Below are 20,467 nucleotides of genomic sequence, written 5' to 3' on the forward strand. Positions count from 1 at the left end.
GGCGCCCGCCACAACGCCCGGCTATTTTTTTGTTGCAGTTTGGCCGGGGCCGGGTTTGAACCCACCACCCTCGGCATGTGGGGCTGGCGCCCTACCCGCTGAGCCACAGGCGCTGCCCAGTACTCTTTTTTTTTTTTTAAGACAAAGTCTCACTTAGTCAACCTCAGTAGAGTAAATGCTGTCACAGCTCACAGCAACCTCAAACTCTTGGGCTTAAGTGATTCTCAGGCGGTGCCTGTGGCTCAGTCGGTAGGGCGCCGGCCCCATATACCGAGGGTGGCAGGTTCAAACCCGGCCCTGGCCAAACTGCAAACAAAAAATAGCCAGGCGTTGTGGCGGGCGCCTGTAGTCCCAGCTATTCGGGAGGCTGAGGCAAGAGAATCACCTAAGCCCAGGAGTTGGAGGTTGCTGTGAGCTGTGTGAGGCCACGGCACTCTTCTGAGGGCCATAAAGTGAGACTCTGTCTCTGCAAAAAAAAAAAAAAAAAGTGATTCTCTTGTCTTAGCCTCCCAAGTAGCTAGGACTACAGGTGCCTGACACAACACCCGGCTATTTTTCTGTTGCAGTTGTCATTACTGCTTAGCTGGGCGGGGCCGGGTTTGAACTGGCCAACCTCAGTGTATGTGGCTGGTGCTATAACCACTGTGCTATGGGAGCCAGGCCAATCTGGGTACTTTTGTTACTCTGATTTTGTAGATAGGAAAGCTGAAGCTCAGGGTCCAAGGTCACACTGCTCCCAAAAGGCAAATCTGGGACCCGAGTTTGGGTCAGTGCTGCAGGCCCAGTGCTGTATCTCGCCACCTTGCAGCAGTAGCTGCTGCCACCATGGACTCGCCAGGCCTGACAGACATGAGGGAATGTGGCTACTTTGAAATATTCCCCAGAATCCTATGGGCAGGGGTGAGTGGCAGTTTGTGTCAGAAGAAAGGAGCCTGGAAAGGCTCCTCATCCCTGGTGAGAGGCACCCTTATTAAATCTGTAAAACAGTTATGTCAAGACTGTAACAGAGGAAGACTATCCTCTGAGAAACCTTGTCAACTCACTGAATATCCTTACACATCCTGGAGGCCTAATCCAGAAGCTCTACCTTACTTATGACCATGTTTCCCAAACACATATGTAGAAAGATGAGTTCAAACCACTTAACATAGTTGTCAATGCATTGATGATCCTGTAAACCTAATGGCTGCCAAGGTCAGGTCAGATCAATTAATTCAATTTCATAGACATTCATTGATCATTTCCTGTTCTGGAAACCTCAGTCATCAGACAGACTCATGGTTCAGGGCAAGGTCTGTCAATGAGGACCCCAGGACCTGCCTGAGAGGTGGTTGGTAGATTGAAATAGGGAAATTGAAAAAAAAAAAAAAAAAAAAAAAAAAAGGGCGGTGCCTGTGGCTCAAGGAGTAGGGCGCCAGTCCCATATGCCGGAGGTGGCGGGTTCAAACCCAGCCCCGGCCAAAAACCACAAAAAAAAAAAAAAAAAATTTATAAAAAAAAAAAAAGAAATAGGGAAATTGAATCAAGAATTCTGGCTTTGGGGATTTCTGACCAAATTTAAAGTCTACAGAGCAGTGACTGAAGACCAACCAGAATGTCACATCTATGTCTTGGTCCTTATATTACCAAATGGGTCACATCCTGTTTCTTCATCCTTTCATCACCTGGGAGCCAGCTCAGCCATGATGGAGCAAGACAACCAGAATGTGCTGGAATATGGCCAGAGCTGAGGCAGCACTGACCACTGCTTGTTCATGGGCTCATCCCACAAATATTTATTAAATGGCTACTATGTGCAAGGTCAAGTGGTGGAGACGACGGTAAACATGGCAAGGTGGTCTCGCCAGTTAGAGAACAGGTGTGATGGCTATTCCCGTAAGAGTTGTGGGAATGGGCCAGCCGGAACCAGCCACAGCAGCACAGGCGAGGAGCAGCCTCAGTGAGACAAACAGTGTGAGAGAGCACGACAGGACGGAGTGCTCTACTTATTACATAAGTCCCAGCTACTTGGGAGGCTGACGCAAGAGAATCACTTAAGCCCAAGAGTTGAAGGTTGCTGTGAGCTGTGATGCCACAGCACTCTACCAAGGGCAACATAGCAAGACTCTGTTTTAAATAAAATAAAATAAAAATAAAACATCTTTATTCCATTGCTAGAAAAAAAAATTCAGTAGACAGCAAAATTTCTGAAAAATTTCACTTGCATGCAATGTATACAGATAATAGTGCCTCAACTAGAATCCTAGTTTCTCTCACTGCCTGGGTGAGAGATTTGGGGCAAATTACTGGATTTGTGTTTGTGTCTTTACTTGGAAATTTGTAAATGGTATAACAGACCCCACTTCACAGCATTAAAATGAGGACAGGGTGAGGTGATGTGAGTGAAACCTTTATAAAGGTTCAGGGCACAGAGCAAGTAACACACATATATATGTCAGCAATATTATTACTGTTAAATCCCTATGTTGAACTCAAAGTCAGACCAATGCTCAGCCTGGCCATCTTCTTTGTGTTTTATCTGTTCCTATCCCTAGAGATACTTTTAGGTGAACATCTACTTATTACATAATCTTTTAAAAATCTTTTTATTCTTGAGATAGTGTACACAAATTTAATCTAGTACTTCACGAATTTCTGAGTTGTAGGAAATTATTATTTTTTGTTGTTGTTGCAATTTGGCTGAGGCCAGGTTTGAACCCACCGCCCTTGGTATATGGGGCCGGTGCCCTACTCACTGAGCCTCAGGAGCCACCCAGGAAATTCTTTATACAATATTCTCAGACCACTGTGGCATAGGAGGTGACAGCTGTAATAAATCCCGTGTTTTGGTCCATAGCCATTTCTTAATGGAAAAGACTATTTCTGACCTTCAGTTCTCAGCAGTTACAAATGTTAAAGGCAGACCTTTCCCTCCTCCCACTCTCCTGTCCTGGGCCCTTCCTTCTTGCCCTGCAGCTTGCCTCTTTTTAGGTAAGTGGATGCTAATGGCATATGACTAGGCCAGCACTGAGTGGGCCCAGGGCCGAAAATACCTTCCTCTGCCCACAAAGGCTGTATCATCTGCATTGTAGTCTGCGGTCAGGGCCAAGGGGCTTCCCCTCCAAATTCAGCACTATAAATATGCCCCTGGGTTAGGACTGTGTGTCACCCAGAGTCTCTAGATAAACCACCTATGCTGGGAGGGAAGAATTAACCCATTATCTTCCCAAGCTGTTTAGGAACATAGGACTAGGATGGAGGATTTTTTTTGGACTTTTTGGCAATCTTTTTGGCCAGGGCTGGGTTTGAACCCGCCACCTCCGCCATATGGGAATGATGCTCTACTCCTTTGAGCCACAGGCGCTGCCCAGGAGGGAGGATGTTTTAAGAAAAGGCATCGGGTAGCACCTGTGGCTCAAAGAGTAGGGTGCCAGGCCCATATGCTGGAGGTGGTAGGTTCAAACCCAGCCCCGGCCAAAAACTGCAAAAAAAAAAAAAGTATTTTTAGCCGGGCGTTGTGGCGGGTGCCTGTAGTCCCAGCTACTCGGGAGGCTGAGGCAGGAGAATCGCCTAAGCCCAGGAGTTGGAGGTTGCTGTGAGCTGTGTGACGCCATGGCACTCTAACGAGGGCGATAAAGTAAAACTCTGTCTTTTTCCCCCCAAAAAAGAAAAGGCACCAACTGGAGGCCAGCAGGTAAATCTGACCCACAGTCATGTTTTATGGTATACACATGTTTTCAAAGGATTTCCCCAGTGAGCTGGCAGTGTTTTATTAATTTATTTGTTTATTTTCATTTTCTGGAGACGAGTCTCACTCTCATGCCCAGCCTAACTCACAGCAACCTCAAACTCCCGGGCTCTAGGATCCTCTTGCCTCAGCCTCCCAGGAAGCTGGGGCTATAGGTGCCCACTATAACACCTGGCTAATTTTTCTATTTTTAGTGGAGACAGGGTCTCACTCATACTCAGGCTGGTCTCCAACTCCTTTGCTCAAACAATCCACTTACCTCGGCCTCCCAGAGTGCTAGAATTACAGGCATGAGCCACCATGCCAGCCCTTGTCAAAGTTTTAAAAACCAGGATATTTTATAATTTCTCTTGAACCCCCCCCCCACAGGGCTGGGTGGAGTGCCTCAGCCTGTAATCGTAGCACTCTGGGAGGCTGAGGCAGGTGGATTGCTTGAGCTCACAAGTCCAAGACCAGCCTGAGCAAAAGCAAGACCCCATCTCTACTAAAAATAGAAAAACTGGGGCAGGCCTGTGGCTCAAGGAGTAGGGCACTGGCCCCATATACCAGGATACCAGGGGTGGCGGGTTCAAGCCCGGCCCCAGCCAAAACTGCAGAAAAAAAGAAAAAGAAAAACTGAGGCAAGAGGATTGCTTGAGCTCAAGAATAGGAGGATGCTGTGAGCTATGACACAACGGCACTCTACCTAGGGTAACAACTTGAGACACTTTCTCAAAAAGAAAAAAAAAAAAGGCTGGTCATGGTGGCTCGGACCTGTAGCCCTAGCACGGTGGGAAGCCAAGGCAGGTGGGCTGCCTGAGCTCAGAGGTTCGAAACCATCCTGAGCTGGAGTGAGCCAGAGTGAGACCCCATCTTTACCAAAAAAAGCTGGGAATTGTGGCGGGCACCTGTAATCCCAGATACTTGAGAGGCAAAGGGCAAGAGAATCGCTAAAGGAAGAAAAGAAAAAAAAAATTTCTTTTTTAAATCTTCAAACTAAGATGAGTGAAAGGCAGTTGGAACTGAAAGCAAAATTAAAAAAAAAAAAAAAAAAAGGCTCCATGCCCATAACTCAGTGGTCAGGGCTCTGGCCATGTACACTGAGGCAGGTTGGTTCGAACCCTGCCCGGGCCTGCTAAACAGTAACAACTGAAACAACAACAACAAAAAATACCTGGGCATTACCAGTGTACGGTGCCCCATAATTGCATTAATGTACACAGCTACGATTTAATTAAAAAAAAAAAATAGCCAGGCATTGTGGCAGGCACCTGTAGTCCCAGCGACTCAGGAGGCTGAGGCAAGAGAATCACTTGAGCCCAAGAGTTTGAGGTTGCTGTGAGCTATGACACCATGGCATTCTACTACCCAGGGTGACAAACGAAGACTGTCTCAAAAAAAAAGAAAAAATTTTTCCTGTAACTCTACGAACATGAAAAACGAAACACATAAAAATATGAAAAAATATAGGTAATACAAAGTAGCATAATTAGTCCTTGTCCTAAAACAATTTACAGAAATTTGTTTTGAGAGTCTCACTTTGTCACTCTTAGTAGAATGCCATGGTGTCACAGCTCACAGCAACCTCAAACTCTTGGGCTTAAGCGATTCACTTGACTCTGCCTCCTAAGTCGCTGGGACTACAGGTGCCCACCACAACGCCAGGCTTTTTGTTGTAAGTTGTCATTGTTTATCAGGCCTAGATTGGGTTCAAACCCCCAGCACCAGTGTATGTGGCTGGCACCCTAACCACTGACCTGCGGGCGCTGAGACTATTTTCACATTCTTCATCTTCTTAGAGATACATCTGCTTCTGCTAAGCCCAGTATTAATCTTCCTCCTACCTGCAGGGTCTGTACCCAACTGGACCAGACTCCCTGAGGCCAGAGATTGTCTTTTGTTTTTTGTGTGTGTGTGTGTGTTTTTTTTTTTTTGGCCGGGGCTGGGTTTGAACCTGCCACCTCCGGCATATGGGACCGGTGCCCTACTCACTGAGCCACAGGCACCGCCCTGTCTTTTTTTTTTTTTTTTGTGGTTTTTGGCTGGGGCTGGGTTTGAACCCGCCACCTCCGGCATATGGGACCAGTGCCCTACTCCTTGAGCCACAGGAGCCGCCCTGTCTTTTTTTTTTTTTAAGACTGAGTCTCTCACTTTGTTGCATCATAGCTCATAGCAACCTCAAACTCTGGGGCTCAAGTGATCCTCTTGCCTCGGCCTCCCAAGTAGCTGGGACTACAGGTGCCTGCCACAACACCTGGCTATTTTTATTTTTATTATTTTTATTTGTTGTTGTTGTTGTTGAAACAGAGTCTAAAGCTGTCATCCTGGGTAGAGTGCTGTGGCATCACAGCTCACAGAAACTTCAAACTCTTGGGCTTAAGTGATTCTCTTGCCTCAGCCTCCCAAGCAGCTGGGACTACAGGTGCCCGCCACAATGCCGGGCTATTTTTTTGTTGCAGATGTCATTGTTGTCTTAGCTGGCCAGGGCTGGATTTGAACCCATCAGCCTCAGTGTATGTGGCTGGTGCCCTACTCACTAAGCTATGGATGCAACCAACACCTGGCTATTTTTAGAGACAAGGCCTCCCTCTTGCTCAGGCTGATCTCAAACCCGTGAGCTCAGGCAATCCACTTGCCTCAGCCTCCCAGAGTGCTAGGATTATAGGCATGAGCCACCGTGCCTGGCCAGAGATTGTCTTCTTTTGGTGGTTTTTTTTTTTTTTTTTTGGCCGGGGCTGGGTTTGAACCCGCCACCTCCGGCATATGGGACCGGCGCCCTACTCCTTGAGCCACAGGCGCCGCCCACCAGAGATTGTCTTCTAATTGTATCTTCAACAACTGCAAAAGATGTCCAAGGAATATTAGGTGAGGGATCAAAGACCTCCAATATTTTGTGTAGATGCAGGACAATGTTGCTAGAGCTTCTATTTTTGTGGGTTTTTTTTTTTCAGTTTTTGGCCAGGGCTGGGTTTGAACCCGCCACCTCCGGCATATGGGGCTGGCGCCTTACTCCTTTGGGCCACAGGTGCTGCCCTTGTGTTTTTTGTTTTTCCAGACAAGTTATAAAATATTCTGGTTTCAATGATACATATTGAGGCCAGGTGTGGGATGTAGGGCCCACACCTCTAATTTCAGCACTTTGGAAGCCTGAGGTAGGAAGATCCCTGGACCCCAGGGGTTTGAAGCTCCAGTGAGCTATGAGGACACCACTGCACTCCAGCTCTAACAATAGAGCAAGACTCTGCCTAAAAAAAAAAAAAAAAAGGCCAGAGTGTTGGCTCATGCAGCACTCTGGGAGGCCAAGACAAGATGATCACTTGAGCTCAGGAGTTTGAGACCAGCCTGAGCAAGAGTGAGACCCCCATCTCTACCAAAAAGAGAAAAATTAGCTGGTTGTTGTGGCAGGCACCCATATTCCCAGTTTCTCAGGAGGCTGAGGCAGGAGGATTGCTTGAGCCTCGGAGTTTGAGGTCGCTGTGAGCTAGGCTGATGCCATGAGACTCTAGCCTGGGCAACAGAGTGAGATTCTGTCTTAAAAAAAAAAAGGGGGGGGCGGCGCCTGTGGCTCAGTCAGTAAGGCGCCGGCCTGGCCCCATATACTGAGGGTGGCGGGTTTAACTGCAACCAAAAAAAAAAAAAAAAATAGCCAGGCGTTGTGGCGGGCGCCTGTAGTCCCAGCTACTCGGGAGGCTGAGGCAAGAGAATCGCTTAAGCCCAGGAGTTGGAGGTTGCTGTGAGCTGTGTGAGGCCACGGCACTCTACCAAGGGCCATAAAGTGAGACTCTGTCTCTACAAAAAAAAAAAAGAAAATTCAAACAACATACTAACACAGAGAAAAAAACAAAAAGAGTCTCACTGGTGTAGCTGGGACTACAGGAGCACGCCACAATGCCTGGCTGTTTTTGTTGTTGTTTGGCAGGCTCAGGCTGGGTTCAACCAGCCAGCTCTGGTGTATATGGCCGGCGCCCTTGCCGCTGAGCTACAGGCTCCAGGCCCCAAAAGCCTTTTTCATTCCTCCCCGAACCCTGCGTCCCTCCCCAGATGTTACCAACACCAAACAGCTTGGGGTGCATTCCTGCAGAGATAAATGGGTAAACAGACATCTCCAAGCCTGTCACACGTATCAGATTAGCCCCATTTCACAGGTAAAGAAACTGCAGCAAGGAGAGGCTGGAATATTTATTCTTCTAAGAACACAGAACTGGCAGGTGCTAGAGCTGAGATTCAAATCCAGATCAGTCTGACTCATAGGTCTGCGCGCTTTCCTTCTGCTAAGTCCTCAGTATAAAATTTTATGGATGAAGAAACCGAAGCTCACAGAGGTCCCCAGCAACCAGAGCCGCACGGTTCGCTGCCCAGCGTGGGAGAGGCAGGGGTGACTGGGCTTGCAAGGGAGACCTCGTGGAGGAGAGGACCTTGATAGACGCGGATCCGGGGTCGCTCAGGTCTATTGCCGTCCAGGGCGCAGCCCGCCCTTGGCCGCCGAGCCGCAGGCTTACCGGGTCCCGGGGCGGCCCTCGAGGCGGTCCCGCCGCCTTCCCAGAGCCGGTCCGGAAGCCCAGGGCGCTGAAGTCTCGGGCCCCAGGCGGGTTCAGGAACAATCCCCGCGAGCTACAGCTGCCTCGGAACCGAAATGGGACCGTCTGGGCTTCTCCCGCTCTAGCCGTCCAGGGGCGCCCGGCGCGCAAGGGCTGCCGAGGCCCGCAGTCCCCGCGTGGGTGGCCCTGGCGGGCGCAGGCTACAGGGTCAGCCGCCCGCTTCCCTGGGCCGCTGAGGGGCGCGTGCCGGGCGGGTGGGGCGCTGGCGGGGGCGGGGCGCGAGGGCGGAGTCGCGGCCCGAGGCGGCAGTGTCCCGAGCACGTCTCAGGGGCCAAAGTGGCCGCAGCAGAGCAAGGCTGCCTCCAGAGCGCAGAAGGGCTAACCGGCCATCGGGGGCGCGCAGAGCAGGTAGGGACCCTCCCTGAGTCCCGGTCCCCCCGCCTGGATAGGTATTCCCCATGGGGTCCCGTTAGACTACCCGTTCCGCGAGCCCACGTCGGCCCCGCTCCCTCAGCTGAGCGCTCGATCCCCCGCCACCACCCGATCTCCAGCTCTGATTGCCTCGAAAGATCTTCCAGCCTTTCGGGTAGAATTCCTGGGGAGGGGGTCTGATCCCTTGGAACTCTGGCCCTATCGCCCGAGGCGGGGAATGAGCCAAAATTCCTACTAAGTCACATAGTAAAATTGGAAAACATACTCTAGACTTCCCTGCGAACTCCAACTCCTCCCACCCTCCTCCTCTGGGAGGGGGCTCTTGGAGGGCGTGTACTCTCAACACCCCATCCTCACTCCTGGGGGTGGGGATAGGGCTGGAGGGATGCAGGCGGGTGTCCTTGATCCAGCTCAAGCCTGATGGTGGCAGAGGTTGACCAGGAAGAAAAAGACACCTGTTGGGATGGTCCTCCAGGACCCTGCAGTGGAGGACTCTAGGAGGACCAAGGAATTCTGAGCAGAACAGGGACTCTCCACCTGAGCCCTGACACATACTGTCCAGCCCCCTCCCCCCCAGCAATGCCCCATTTCCCAGAGGTGAGTCCCTCCAGGGCTGAAGGGGTTAGCCCTGTGGAGGTAGAGACCTTGTCAAGTTGGGTGTGTGACCAGGAGGAGCCCAGGTTTGTCCAGACCAGGGTCCAGCCTGGCACCAGAGCAACAGTTCTGACCTCTACTTTCCTCACCCCAGGCAGTGAGAGACACCAGATGAAAGGCATGAAAAGGGGTGAAAAGCACAAATGTGTATTGTGTTCCACAGAGGAAGGGGGTATGGGCCCCCTGCCCAGCTGTGCAGGGGAGGGTGGGGTGGGACTTTTCCAGAGAGGGAGCCAGGCCTGGCCTGGGCCCCAGGAGCTCACGTCACCCCCACCCCTCACTTCTCCAGGGAACTGCCAAAGCCAAACCCGGCCCAGGACAGGATTATGTGTACTGGGTAGACCGGCAGAGAGGAAGCAAGGAGAGACGTGGGGTGGCAGAGAGAAGCAGAAGCAGAGAGGGATGAGAGAAGGGACCTGGCATGAGAAGGAGCAGACAGCGACCCCTGTCTCTCCTTCCCTTCAACCTCAAGTAACAGAGTCAGGCGGCGGGCTGAAGGTCTGGGTGGAGCTCAGGCCCTTCTCCAGAGACCCTGGTTTCTTACTCCCATCGGGGCAGACTTGGGGACTTCAGTGCCAAGCCCAACCTGGGCAAGAAGTGGCCGTTAGCAGTCCCTTCCCAACTCCAAGCAGCCAAGGTGACCCTTCATATTCTGGCTTAGCCACTCTGATCCCTCCCTCAAATTCCCGTGCCCTGGGCTCTCAGGGAGGGGAGGAGGGGAGTGAGCTGAATGTTCTTACCCTTCCTATCATTTTCCTGTCCCTGAGCCGGCCCACCTCTGCAATGACTCCTCGGATTCCTCTCCTCAGTGCCTTTCAGATCCAACAGGAATCGTTCTTTTTTTCCTGGAAAGTAGCACTTCTCCTTCCCAGGTTTCCCCAGCCCTTACACTTGAACAGGAAACAAGCCCTCGCTGAACCAGTGCTGGTTGCTGGCACCCAGAGGGGAGGTTAAATCGCTGGTTTCTTCTCTAGAGCTTAAAGCATTTAGTTTATCCCTTGGCCAAAAAGTGTCTGAGGCAGGCAGAGATGTGCCTGACTGTTCCCTAAGCTTAGCTAAGAAGAGAAGGAGAAACTGGGAGGCAGGTGGCCACAGGGATGGCTGGGAAGGTCTTGTTTCTGGAAAACCCAAGGGGTATCTTGTCAGATCCTCAGAGGGGGTGTCTGGCATATTCTAACCCCAGCCTCCTTCCTCTCCCTGTTGGGGAGCAGGAATGGGAGCTGGATGGAAAACCATCCTAGGAAAGAGCCTGCCTATGTGTGCTGAGTTAGCCCAGAGCAGCCCCTAGGTGGGAATTAGGGAGGAGCTGAGAAGCTCTTACAGGACCCTGGGGAGGGAGTGTGAGTCTTAAATTGGGAGGCTGAGGTCAGACCCCACCCTGTAGCCTCTGCAGATGAACAAAGGCAACATTCCTTCCTGCTCCCACCCTTAGCTTCACAAGGGTGATCCATTCTCTCTGAGAGGTCCACTGAGGAGTCATCCTTCCCAGCCAGAGCCTAGAGAGGGAGCCACCAGGCTTCTGTCCCTGCAGCGTGCACAGTTCCTCATCCAAATGCCTGAGTAGAGTTTGTGTCCATCCTCCTCCACCCCAGCCCTGGGACAATCCAGGGAGGAGTATGGAGAAGTGGGTGAGCAGGTAAGAGGGGCACATGGGTGGAGAAATAGCTCTGCCTCTGAAAGTGAGGGAAAGGGGACCACTGGGAGGAGCAGGGGAAGTGGTGAGCAACTTCTAATTTCTGAAAAGCTGTCAGGAAGTGGGGTGCCTGCTGGGGGAGGAATCAGTGTCGCAACGCCTCCTCTGGGTCCAGTCTGACCTCCTCCTGCCTCTGGCTTGCAGGCCCCTGCTGTGTCTGATGCTACTCCTGTCCTTCCCTCAGCTCTGCCTGGATCTGGAGTTGAGCTCTGAACAGGTGAGCAGCTGCTGCCTGTCTGTGATCCCATCAACCACCCCAATCTCCCATAACCTCTCCAGGCCACGCCTCCATTTTCCATGGCCTCTGCTAAGCCAAGGCCCCGTCCAATCACACTTGGCCCACCCAGCCTCTCTGCCAGCTCTCTCTGAGTTCCAGCCCCGTCTCTAGTATTGAATATGACTCTGGGCCAGTAACGATTCCTTGAGCCTCCATCCCTGGACTGGATAGGTACTCTGTAGAGTTCCCTCTAAGATTATCCTAATTTTGTCTGACCTTTTTCTCTATATAGGTGTTGTCTGAACAGTCTCTTCAGACACCTCCAGAGAAGGGCCAGAGCCCTGAGGGTGTCTGGGGACCTTGGGACCAGTGGGCCTCTTGCTCCCAGCCCTGTGGGATAGGAGTGCAGCACAGGACCCGGACATGTCAGCTTCCTATAGCTCAACTCCATCCAAGCCTGCCCCTCCCTCCCCAGCCCCCAAGACACCCAGAAGCCCTCCTCTCTCCGGGTCAGAGACCCAGACCCCAAACTTCCCGAGAAACGATCCCCCTCTACAGGCCACAGCCTCGGGAAAGGGGCGGCCCATTTCGAGGTTCTGCTTCCCACCTAGGGAGAGAGGAGACTCAGGAGATTCAAGGGGCCAGGAGGTAAGGCTTTGAGGGAACAGGTAGGCCTTGGGCAAGGGGTGGGGCTCAGAATGAAGGAAAACGGTGGAAAGGACACATGGCTTAGGAACACTTTGGTAACCAGAAATAGACTGAGGACACAGGGCCAGAAATGGCCGGCGTTGTGACCCCATGTCTATAATACCTTCTCAGGTCCCAGGTTCGAGACCCCATCAAGCCAGGAATGTTTGGCTATGGAAGAGTGCCCTTTTCATTGCCACTGCATCGGAACCGCAGGCAGCCCCAGAGACCGCCCAGATCTGAGCTCTCCCAGACCTCTTCTGGAGGGGAGGAGCCCCTTCCATCCCTGATTCCAAAAGCAGAATCAACCTCTGCAAACCACAGGCCCCAAACTGAACTCCCTCTTACAGAACTGTCTGCCCACACTCCATCCCCGCCAGAAGAATCCCTAAGCCCTGAAACTGCTCAGACAGAAGTATCCCCCAAAACCAGGCAGGCCCCCCACCCGCAACAGCCCTACCTTGGAGCCAAGGCTGCTAGCACAGAGCCTACCACACCCACTCCCTCCTTAATAGAAAGTGGCTTCTTCCATGCAACCCTTCAGCAGAGAATCCAAAGTTCTCAGAGTTGGGCCAATCCCCAGGTATCAGGGAGACACCCTGATCCTTTGCTTTTTGTACCTCGGGGACAGGGCTGGCAGAGGCAGGGGCATTGGAGAACTGGGGGGAATCTTCACAGGCGCATGCAGTCTGTCCCTCACCACTCAGATGGCTGGCTGCCTCTGCTGAGTGCCGGCCCCCACTCCAGCTCCCTGTGGAGCCTCTTTGCTCCCAGTAGCCCTGTCCCAAGATGTTCTGGGGAAAGTGAGCAGCTGAGAGCCTGCAGTCAAGCGGTGAGTTCTTTCCTGGACCCCCCTTCTCCACCCAGACTTCCACTTCTGCTTCCCTGGCACTAAGTCTGGGTCCTCAGCTTGACTGGTCTGGACCTAAGGGAGAAGAGCCTGGGTATCTGGCCCCTCAGGGTAGGGCCTCAGAATTCTTCCACAGACCTGACCCTCCCTCTTGCTCCCTAAAGTCAGTTCTGACCCACACCCCCATTCCCTCCCCAGCTCTGACTACTTTGTATCCCCCATTTCAGCCCTGCCCCCCTGAGCAGCCTGACGCCCGGGCCCTGCAGTGTGCCGCCTTTGACTCCCAGGAATTCATGGGCCAGCTGTACCAGTGGGAGCCCTTCACAGAAGGTGAAGTTTCTAGCTCAGCTGCTGGGCAGGGGAGGCTCAGGATTAGGGGTAAAGGGAAGAAGGAGACACTTGCTTACTCCTGGCCCTGAAAGATTTCCAGACCCCTTGTTCTCCATGTAGGCCCTTCTTTCTTTCCCTAGGGCTGGGGTAAGGAGACTCAGCACAGGCCTGAAAAGGGGAGGGGCTTTCTGACAGGACCATTATAACCCATGGATGGTCAGGGATGGTCAGCCTTAGGAGGGGGAGGTGTCCAGAGTTCACTTTGTCTGGATTCTTCAGGAAGAAGTCCATCCCTGGAGGTGGAGTAGATGTTACACACGAGGGCCTTGGTTGGAGAGATGTTCCCCAGGGGTGACAGCAGGGAGGGGGTGCCATGGATCCTGGGTGCTATTGTATCGAGTGTCCCCAAGTTGCCATCCACTTGATTTTAGGCCCATGACAACTTGATCCAGGACCAGCCCTCATGAACTCTGAGCTCACATAATCATCAGTGTCAAAGATCTCTCCTCTTTCAGTTCAGAACTCCCTTGATGGTCCCAGTGACCTCGGTTGACCTGACCAGCTTTTCACTGTTTGGAGTTGTCATGTTCCTTCCATCCACAGTGAACTAGTGCTCACAGCTCATCCAGGCAAAGCTGCTGCCAGGCCTTCCCCCCACGGGCCCCAGCTAACCACCCTCTATCCTGTGCCTTAGTCCAGGGCTCCCAACGCTGTGAACTGAACTGCCGTCCCCGTGGCTTCCGCTTCTATGTCCGTCACACTGAAAAGGTCCAGGATGGGACCCTGTGTCAGCCTGGAGCCCCAGACATTTGTGTGGCTGGACACTGTCTGGTGAGGGAGGACAGGGTGTGGGCACCCATGCACACACACATTCCTCATTACAACAAAACACCCAACAGACTAAGATCGCCAAGGGAAGATTCTCACTTGCCAAGGTGGGCCAAGCAAAACTCTGAACTTCAGGAAGGACCCTGACAGGCTTATACATGGCGTCCCTGCATCTGGCTGGAGGTGGTAGGGTTGACAAAGGAACATACTCTCACTTGTAGCATAAACAGTAACACAGGTGGTGACTGTGGGTACCAAGTGGACCAGGATGGAGTGTGAGGTGGTGTCTGGCTTCCCTGTGCCCCCTGCCTCACCTCACTCTCTCCAGAGCCCTGGCTGTGATGGGATCCTTGGCTCTGGCAGGCGTCCGGATGACTGTGGAGTCTGTGGGGGTGATGATTCTACCTGTCGCCTTGTTTCGGGGAACCTCACTGACAGAGGGGGCCCTCTGGGCTATCAGAAGGTCCTGAGGATTCCTGCCGGGGCCTCTCAGCTACAGATCGCCCAGCTTCAGCCCAGCTCCAACTACCTTGGTGAGCATGGGCTGCCTCTGCGCCATTCCTGGTCTCTCCACTCTGCCTGCCCCACCCCCCTTCAGCACAGTGAACAAGCTGAACAGGGAAAAGGCCTTCCCCTTCCCTTTGTGGAGGCCAGAAGCTGAGAGGGCGTGGGGCGCCCTAGGGTGGGAGCTTCTATAGGTTTAGGAAGCTATACTAACCTATACTATAGGAGGAAGGTATTACTAACCTTGAATCTTTCTGGTCTCCCATCTCCCAACTGCAGCACTTCGAGGGCCTGGGGGCCGGTCCATCATCAATGGGAACTGGGCTGTGGATCCTCCTGGGTCCTACAGAGCCGGTGGGACTGTCTTCAGATATAACCGTCCTCCTCGGGAGGAGGGCAAAGGGGAGAGCCTGTCAGCTGAGGGCCCCACCACCCAGCCTATAGATGTCTATGTGAGTTTGGGGCCTGGAGTGGCTGTGCGGCCGGGGGGAGAGGCCTCCAAAGGCAAAGCTGTGGGTGTCATGATGGGAGACAGAGCTGGTGGCATGTCCCCCTTGCCACTCCCATTCACCACCCTCTCTTTTCACCAGATGATCTTTCAGGAGGAAAACCCAGGCGTTTTTTATCAGTATGTCATCTCTTCTCCTCCAGTCTCTGAGAGCCCCAGCCCACTGCCCCCTGTCTCTCAACTTCAGCCTGGTAAGACTCAGATCCCTAAACCTGAAGAGGAGGGAGAGGCGTTGAGGGGAGCTCCGAGGCAGTAGGGAGCTACCTGACTTGTCCACGGGGCTCCCTGCACAGAGATCCTAAGGGTGGAGCTCCCACCCGGCTCTGCACCCCGTCCTGTCAGGACCCCAGGCACCCTCCAGCGTCAGGTGCGGATCCCCCAGATGCCTGCCCCACCCCACCCCAGGGCACCCCTGGGGTCTCCTGCTGGATTCTGGAAACGAGTGGGACACTCTGAGTGCTCCGCATCCTGTGGCAAAGGTAAGGCTTCCTGTCTGCACACCCCTGCACCCTCACCCCAAATCCCAGCCTGACACTCATGACCCTATATGCTGGATCATAGGCCCCACCTCCACCTGGTGTCTGGGACCCCACTGAAACTAGGCTCTGAGCCATCCTGCCATTCCTGGCTGCCCTCTCACCCCCTTTAGGTGTTTGGCGCCCCATTTTCCTCTGTATTTCTCGTGAGTCGGGAGAGGAACTGGATGAACGCAGCTGTGCTATGGGCCCCAGGCCCCCAGCCTCCCTAGAGACCTGCCACAGCTCCCCCTGCCCCCCACAGTGAGTACTGGCACACAGAGAGGGTGAAGGTGCTGAAAACACAACTACCACTGGGGCAGACACCCACATGCTATCCCCAAGATCTTATCTGAACTCTGTATTCAACATGGCATCTTCTGGTGGCAGACACAATATTAGATTAGAAAGGGAGGCTGGTCACAGTGGGTCACACCTGTTATTCTAGCACTCTGGGAACCCAAGGCAGGAGGATTGGTTGAGCAGAAGTTTAAGAGCAGCCTGAGCAAGAGTGAGACCTGGTCTCTACAAAAAATAGGAAAATTAGTGGGGTGTGGCAAGGTGCCTTTAATCCCAGTTACTTGGAAGGCTGAGGCAGGAGGATTGCTTGAACCCTGGAGTTTGAGGTTGCTGTGAGCTATGATGATTCCACCACTGCATTCTAGCCCGGGCAACAGAGTGAGACACTGTCTTAAAAAAAAAGAAAAAGGCTGGCAGCGCCTGTAGCTCAGTGAGTAGGGCATTGGCCACAGACACTGGGGCTGGCGAGTTCAAACCCGGCCTGGGGCCTGCTAAACCAACAATGACAACTGCAACAACAACAACAAAAAATAGCGAGCCTGGGCAGCGCCTGTGGCTCAAAGGAGTAGGGCGCCAGCCCCATATACCAGAGGTGGTGGGTTCAAACCCAGCCCTGGCCAAAAGCTGCAAAAAAAAAAAAAAAAAAATAGCCGGGCATTGTGGCAGGTGCCTATAGTCCCAGCTACTTGGGAGGCTGAGGCAAGAGAATCGTTTGAGCCCAAGAGTCTGAGGTTGCTGTGAGCTATGACATCACAGCACTCTACCCAGGGCGACAGCTTGAGATTCTGTCTCAAAAAAAAAAAGAGGCTGACATTCTGTAGACACCCAAAAACCCTAGCAGCCTGAGCTCCCACAAGGAACCAAACTCCAGTGCTTCTCTGAGTGGCCTCCGCACCCAGTGTGTCTCCCTTCTGCCCTGCTGCGCCACCCTCCACACCTCTCCCCCGTGTCTGTGTCTTTGCCTCTCCCCTGCCCTGCCTGTGCTACAGCTGGGAGGTTGGTGAATGGACATCCTGCAGCCGCTCCTGTGGCCCTGGCACCCAGCACCGCCAGCTGCTCTGCCGGCAGGAGTTTGGTGGAGGTGGCTCCTCAGTGCTTCCAGAGCGCTGTGTACACCTTCCCCAGCCAAACATCACCCAGCCTTGTCAGCTGCGCCTCTGTGGCCATTGGGAGGTTGGCTCCCCCTGGAGCCAGGTGAGTTGACCCCACCAAGGAGGCTCTTAGGTTTTGGAGAGCTACAGTTGTGGTTTTCCCACTACCTTTCTCATCAGCAAAAACTTTTTACAAACAGGGTCTCAAATGGAACCCTTAATATCTCTTATCAGGTGACAGACTGAACCAGAGCTTGAGGTCCCAGAGCCCTGCTCAGCCTCCTCAGCCTGTAAAGCCATGTTGTGGCAGCTAGGGATCAAAGGCAGAGGTTGGGTCAAAAGCCACAGAGCAGGCTCGGCACCTGCGGCTCAAGCAGCTAAGGTGCCAGCCACATACACCTGAGCTGGCAGGTTCAAATCCAGCCCGGGCCACCAAACAACAATGACAGCTGCAACCAAAAAACAGCCGGGCGTTGTGGCGGGCGCCTGTAATCCCAGCTACTTGGGAGGCAGAGGCAGGAGAATCACTTGAGCCCAAGAGTTGGAGGTTGTGTGAGCTGTGATGCCACGGCACTCTACCCAGGGCAACAGCTTGAGGCTCTGTCTCAAAAAAAAAAAAAAAAAAAGCCACAGAGTAGAAGGTTGGGTGCTCAGAAACCCCAGCTCCTCAGATTTCCCTCTCCCCCCAACAGTGCTCTGTGAGGTGTGGGCGGGGCCACAGGAGCCGGCAAGTTCGCTGTGTCGGGAACAATGGTGACAAAGTGAGTGAGCAGGAGTGCGCTTTGGGTCCCCCAAAACCCCTCAGCAGAGAGGCCTGTGACATGGGGCCCTGCATCACAGCCTGGTTCCACAGCGACTGGAGCTCAAAGGTGGGCTTGGAGCTGGGATCTGTCTCAGGAGTGGTGGGCCCTCAGGGTTGGGGTTAAGGAGGAGCGTGGGGCACAGCAAAAGTCTGATATAGCTGAGGTCTCCCCCCAGTCCTGCGTTCCTGATGACCACACCCAGGACACCCTCTCAGTTTTTCCAACACAGCTCAATAAACTTACTGACTGAGCAAGCACCTACTGTGTGCTTGACCCTGGGAACTCAAGAGATCAGTGAGGAAAGCATGAGGTTCCTGGACCCCTGATAAAAGTCCCCACACATGGCTAGTACCCAGAGAGGTTCCCTAACTCAAGGATCAGGACCCAGGACACTTTTATCCCTAAGTCCCTGCCTATTCCAGTCACCAGCAGCCTCCCTTCTCACCAGTGCTCAGCAGAGTGTGGGACTGGGATCCAGCGGCGGTCTGTGGTCTGCCTTGGGAGTGGGGAGGCCTTCGGGCCAGGCCAAGAGGAAGGAGGAGCAGGAACTAGTGAACAGAGCTGTCCACAAGGAAGCCGTCCCCCCGACATGCGTGCCTGCAGCTTGGGGCCCTGTGAAATGAAGTGGTGCTGGTACACAGGGCCCTGGGGTGAGGTGAATGGAGAGCCTGGGCGGGGCAGGAAGAGGTGCCAGTCCCAGTGGGACTCCACATGGGCACATGAGAGCCATCTCTGTTCTCCCTTCCCCTAAAACACCCTCCCCTTCCCTCACATCAGTGCTCCTCAGAATGTGGTTCCGGCTCACAGCGTAGAGACATCATCTGTGTGTCCAAACTAGGGACTGAGTTCAATGTGACCTCTCCTAGCAACTGTTCCCACTTGCCCAGGCCCCCCGCCCTGCAGTCCTGTCAGGGGCAGGCCTGCCAGGACCAATGGTTTGCTACACCCTGGAGTCCAGTGAGTGCCCGGCTCCCTTGCCCTGCTCAGCCTGGGCCTCCAGGGAATAGGGGGTGGGGAGGCTCATCACAGTGTGTCCCCTCCAAGTCTCTGTGCTCCAGAAGAAGCTCCACTGAGATTTAACATTGTCCCAGTTCTTATAGGCTTGGAAGACAAGTGGGCCCACCCCATTTGGGATTTCATAATGTCCCAGTAGAGCCCTCCCACCTTTCTGAGGGAAGCAGTGACCTGGAGGAGCCTGGAGCACAGCAAAAGTCTGATACAAAGTCTGGGGTCTCCCCAGTGTTCTCGCTCATGCCAGGGGGGAATGCAGACAAGGGAGGTCCAGTGCCTGAGCATCAACCAGACCCTCAGCACCCGATGCCCTCCTCATCTGCGACCCTCCAAGAAACAACCCTGTAACAGCCAACCCTGCAGCCAGCGCCCTGGTAAACAGCCCCCCTCTTCCCACCCCTCAACAGAGTGGAGTTAGCTGAAGTATGGGAGGAGATGAGAAAGGACCAGTGGAGTGGGCAACAACAGCTCCAGACGTATGCATCTTGGTGTCTGTCTTGCGCCCACTGACCTCCTCTGTCCCCAGACGATCAGTGCAAGGACAGCTCTCCACACTGCCCTCTGGTGGTGCAGGCCCGGCTCTGCGTCTACCCCTACTACACAGCTACCTGTTGCCGGTCTTGTGCCCATGTCCTGGAGCGGTCTTCCCCGGAGCCCTCCTGAAATGGTTCCGGGAGACTTTCTGTGGTTTTCTCACGCCAACATTGGTCACCCGTTGATCAGCCCACTCTGTGCCCGTTGGCTCACCAGGGATGTCCTTCAGAGTGACTAAAGTTGGCAAGATGATGGACAGTGACTGTCAAGACATGAAATTGGGTCTGTGTGGTGCTGTGTTGGTATGTGTGCACATATGACCCAGGGTGTGCACCTGGGCCTGCGTGTGTGTGTGTGCACATGTGTATCACTTTTCAAAAGGAAGTTCACAGACTGAAAAGGAATGGGGAGGGGACCATACCTGTTTCCCTGAGACTTTTCTAGGCTGAGAAGACAGTTTGCTGTTCTCTGCCAGCTCAGACTACTTAATGTGGTCTTCCCCATCAACTGCAATTTTGTGCCCTGAACTTCTCATGTTCAGGCCTGGCATCTTTTTGCTTCTGACCCTTTACCCTTCACCCTTTACCCTCCCTACTCCTGACTCCCTACTTAGCTAGGGATAGGGCCTGCCTTACTCTAGAAAGAGACTGCTTCCTAGAGCAGGGGCCAGCTGGACAGAGGATGGAAAAGAGCAATGTTAGCATAAGACCCCTACCCCTACTCCCTACATCCTCAAAATGGTTGCCACCCCAGAACTAATTTATTTTTTATTAAAGATGATCATGACAAATGAGAAACAGGCTCTTCATTGCCCTCAAGGGAACCCAGACAATGGGCCTCCAGGCAGAGTGAGGTCAGAATGGAGGGCGGGAAGGGAACAACACTAAAGAGTCCGGATCACCTGAGGCCAAGAGCCTGGGTCAGAGAAAGAGCAGCCTGGCCAACCCCAGGCCCTGCAGGTTGGTCACTGGCCACTAGAGGTCACCAGTTCTCCCAGTTTAGGTGTGGAGTTCAGAGCTCCGCTCCAGGGCTGAGGGGGGAAACTCCACGGCCTTTGGTGGGCTTTGGGTAGGTTGAGTCTTTCCATAAAGTCTCTTGGAATCTAGTAGTACTCCTTTCAATCTGGGGCTGAGTTGAAGGGCAGCTGGCTTTTCGGGGGTCTTTTTTCCTATCCTCTTCCTTTGGCCCTGCCTTCTTGTCTCCCCCATGCTCCCTGCTACACCATTTCCCTAAACTCTCGGCTTGTCGCTCGTCTCGGTCGGGGAA

General features: G+C 53.3%; 1 protein-coding gene across 9 annotated transcripts; it reads left to right on the forward strand.

Annotated features, from left to right (window-relative positions):
• Positions 1-8,550: 8,550 nt before the first annotated feature.
• ADAMTSL4 (ADAMTS like 4) lies at positions 8,551-20,173 on the forward strand. Of its 9 annotated transcripts, XM_053590694.1 has the most exons (18): positions 8,551-8,652; positions 10,763-10,966; positions 11,168-11,240; positions 11,533-11,888; positions 12,060-12,759; positions 13,005-13,107; positions 13,802-13,938; positions 14,264-14,468; positions 14,719-14,891; positions 15,030-15,138; positions 15,241-15,426; positions 15,597-15,726; positions 16,752-16,956; positions 17,546-17,722; positions 18,105-18,311; positions 18,434-18,613; positions 18,897-19,041; positions 19,194-20,171. In XM_053590694.1, the coding sequence occupies exons 2-18, from the start codon at positions 10,947-10,949 to the stop codon at positions 19,328-19,330; spliced, it is 3,243 nt and encodes a 1,080-aa protein (XP_053446669.1). In that variant the 5' UTR covers positions 8,551-8,652; positions 10,763-10,946; the 3' UTR covers positions 19,331-20,171. The 9 variants fall into 9 exon arrangements, 7 of the variants coding, with proteins under 7 accessions (XP_053446669.1, XP_053446670.1, XP_053446671.1 ...); XR_008380066.1 differs by lacking the exons at positions 8,551-8,652; positions 19,194-20,171 and having other exon boundaries at positions 10,337-10,966; positions 18,105-18,289; positions 18,897-19,036; XR_008380067.1 differs by lacking the exons at positions 8,551-8,652; positions 18,897-19,041; positions 19,194-20,171 and adding an exon at positions 18,748-18,887 and having other exon boundaries at positions 10,337-10,966; positions 18,105-18,289.
• Positions 20,174-20,467: the final 294 nt, after the last annotated feature.

Source organism: Nycticebus coucang, chromosome 5, assembly GCF_027406575.1.
Source record: "Nycticebus coucang isolate mNycCou1 chromosome 5, mNycCou1.pri, whole genome shotgun sequence".
In the NCBI taxonomy this organism is placed as follows: Eukaryota; Metazoa; Chordata; class Mammalia; order Primates; family Lorisidae; genus Nycticebus; species Nycticebus coucang.

Coding starts and splice junctions, on each gene's coding strand:
- ADAMTSL4 (XM_053590694.1), top strand. CDS start 10,947: ATGGAGAAGTGGGTGAGCAG. Junction 11,889..12,059: donor GAGATTCAAGGGGCCAGGAG/GTAAGGCTTTGA, acceptor ATACCTTCTCAG/GTCCCAGGTTCGAGACCCCA. Junction 12,760..13,004: donor TGAGAGCCTGCAGTCAAGCG/GTGAGTTCTTTC, acceptor CCCCCATTTCAG/CCCTGCCCCCCTGAGCAGCC.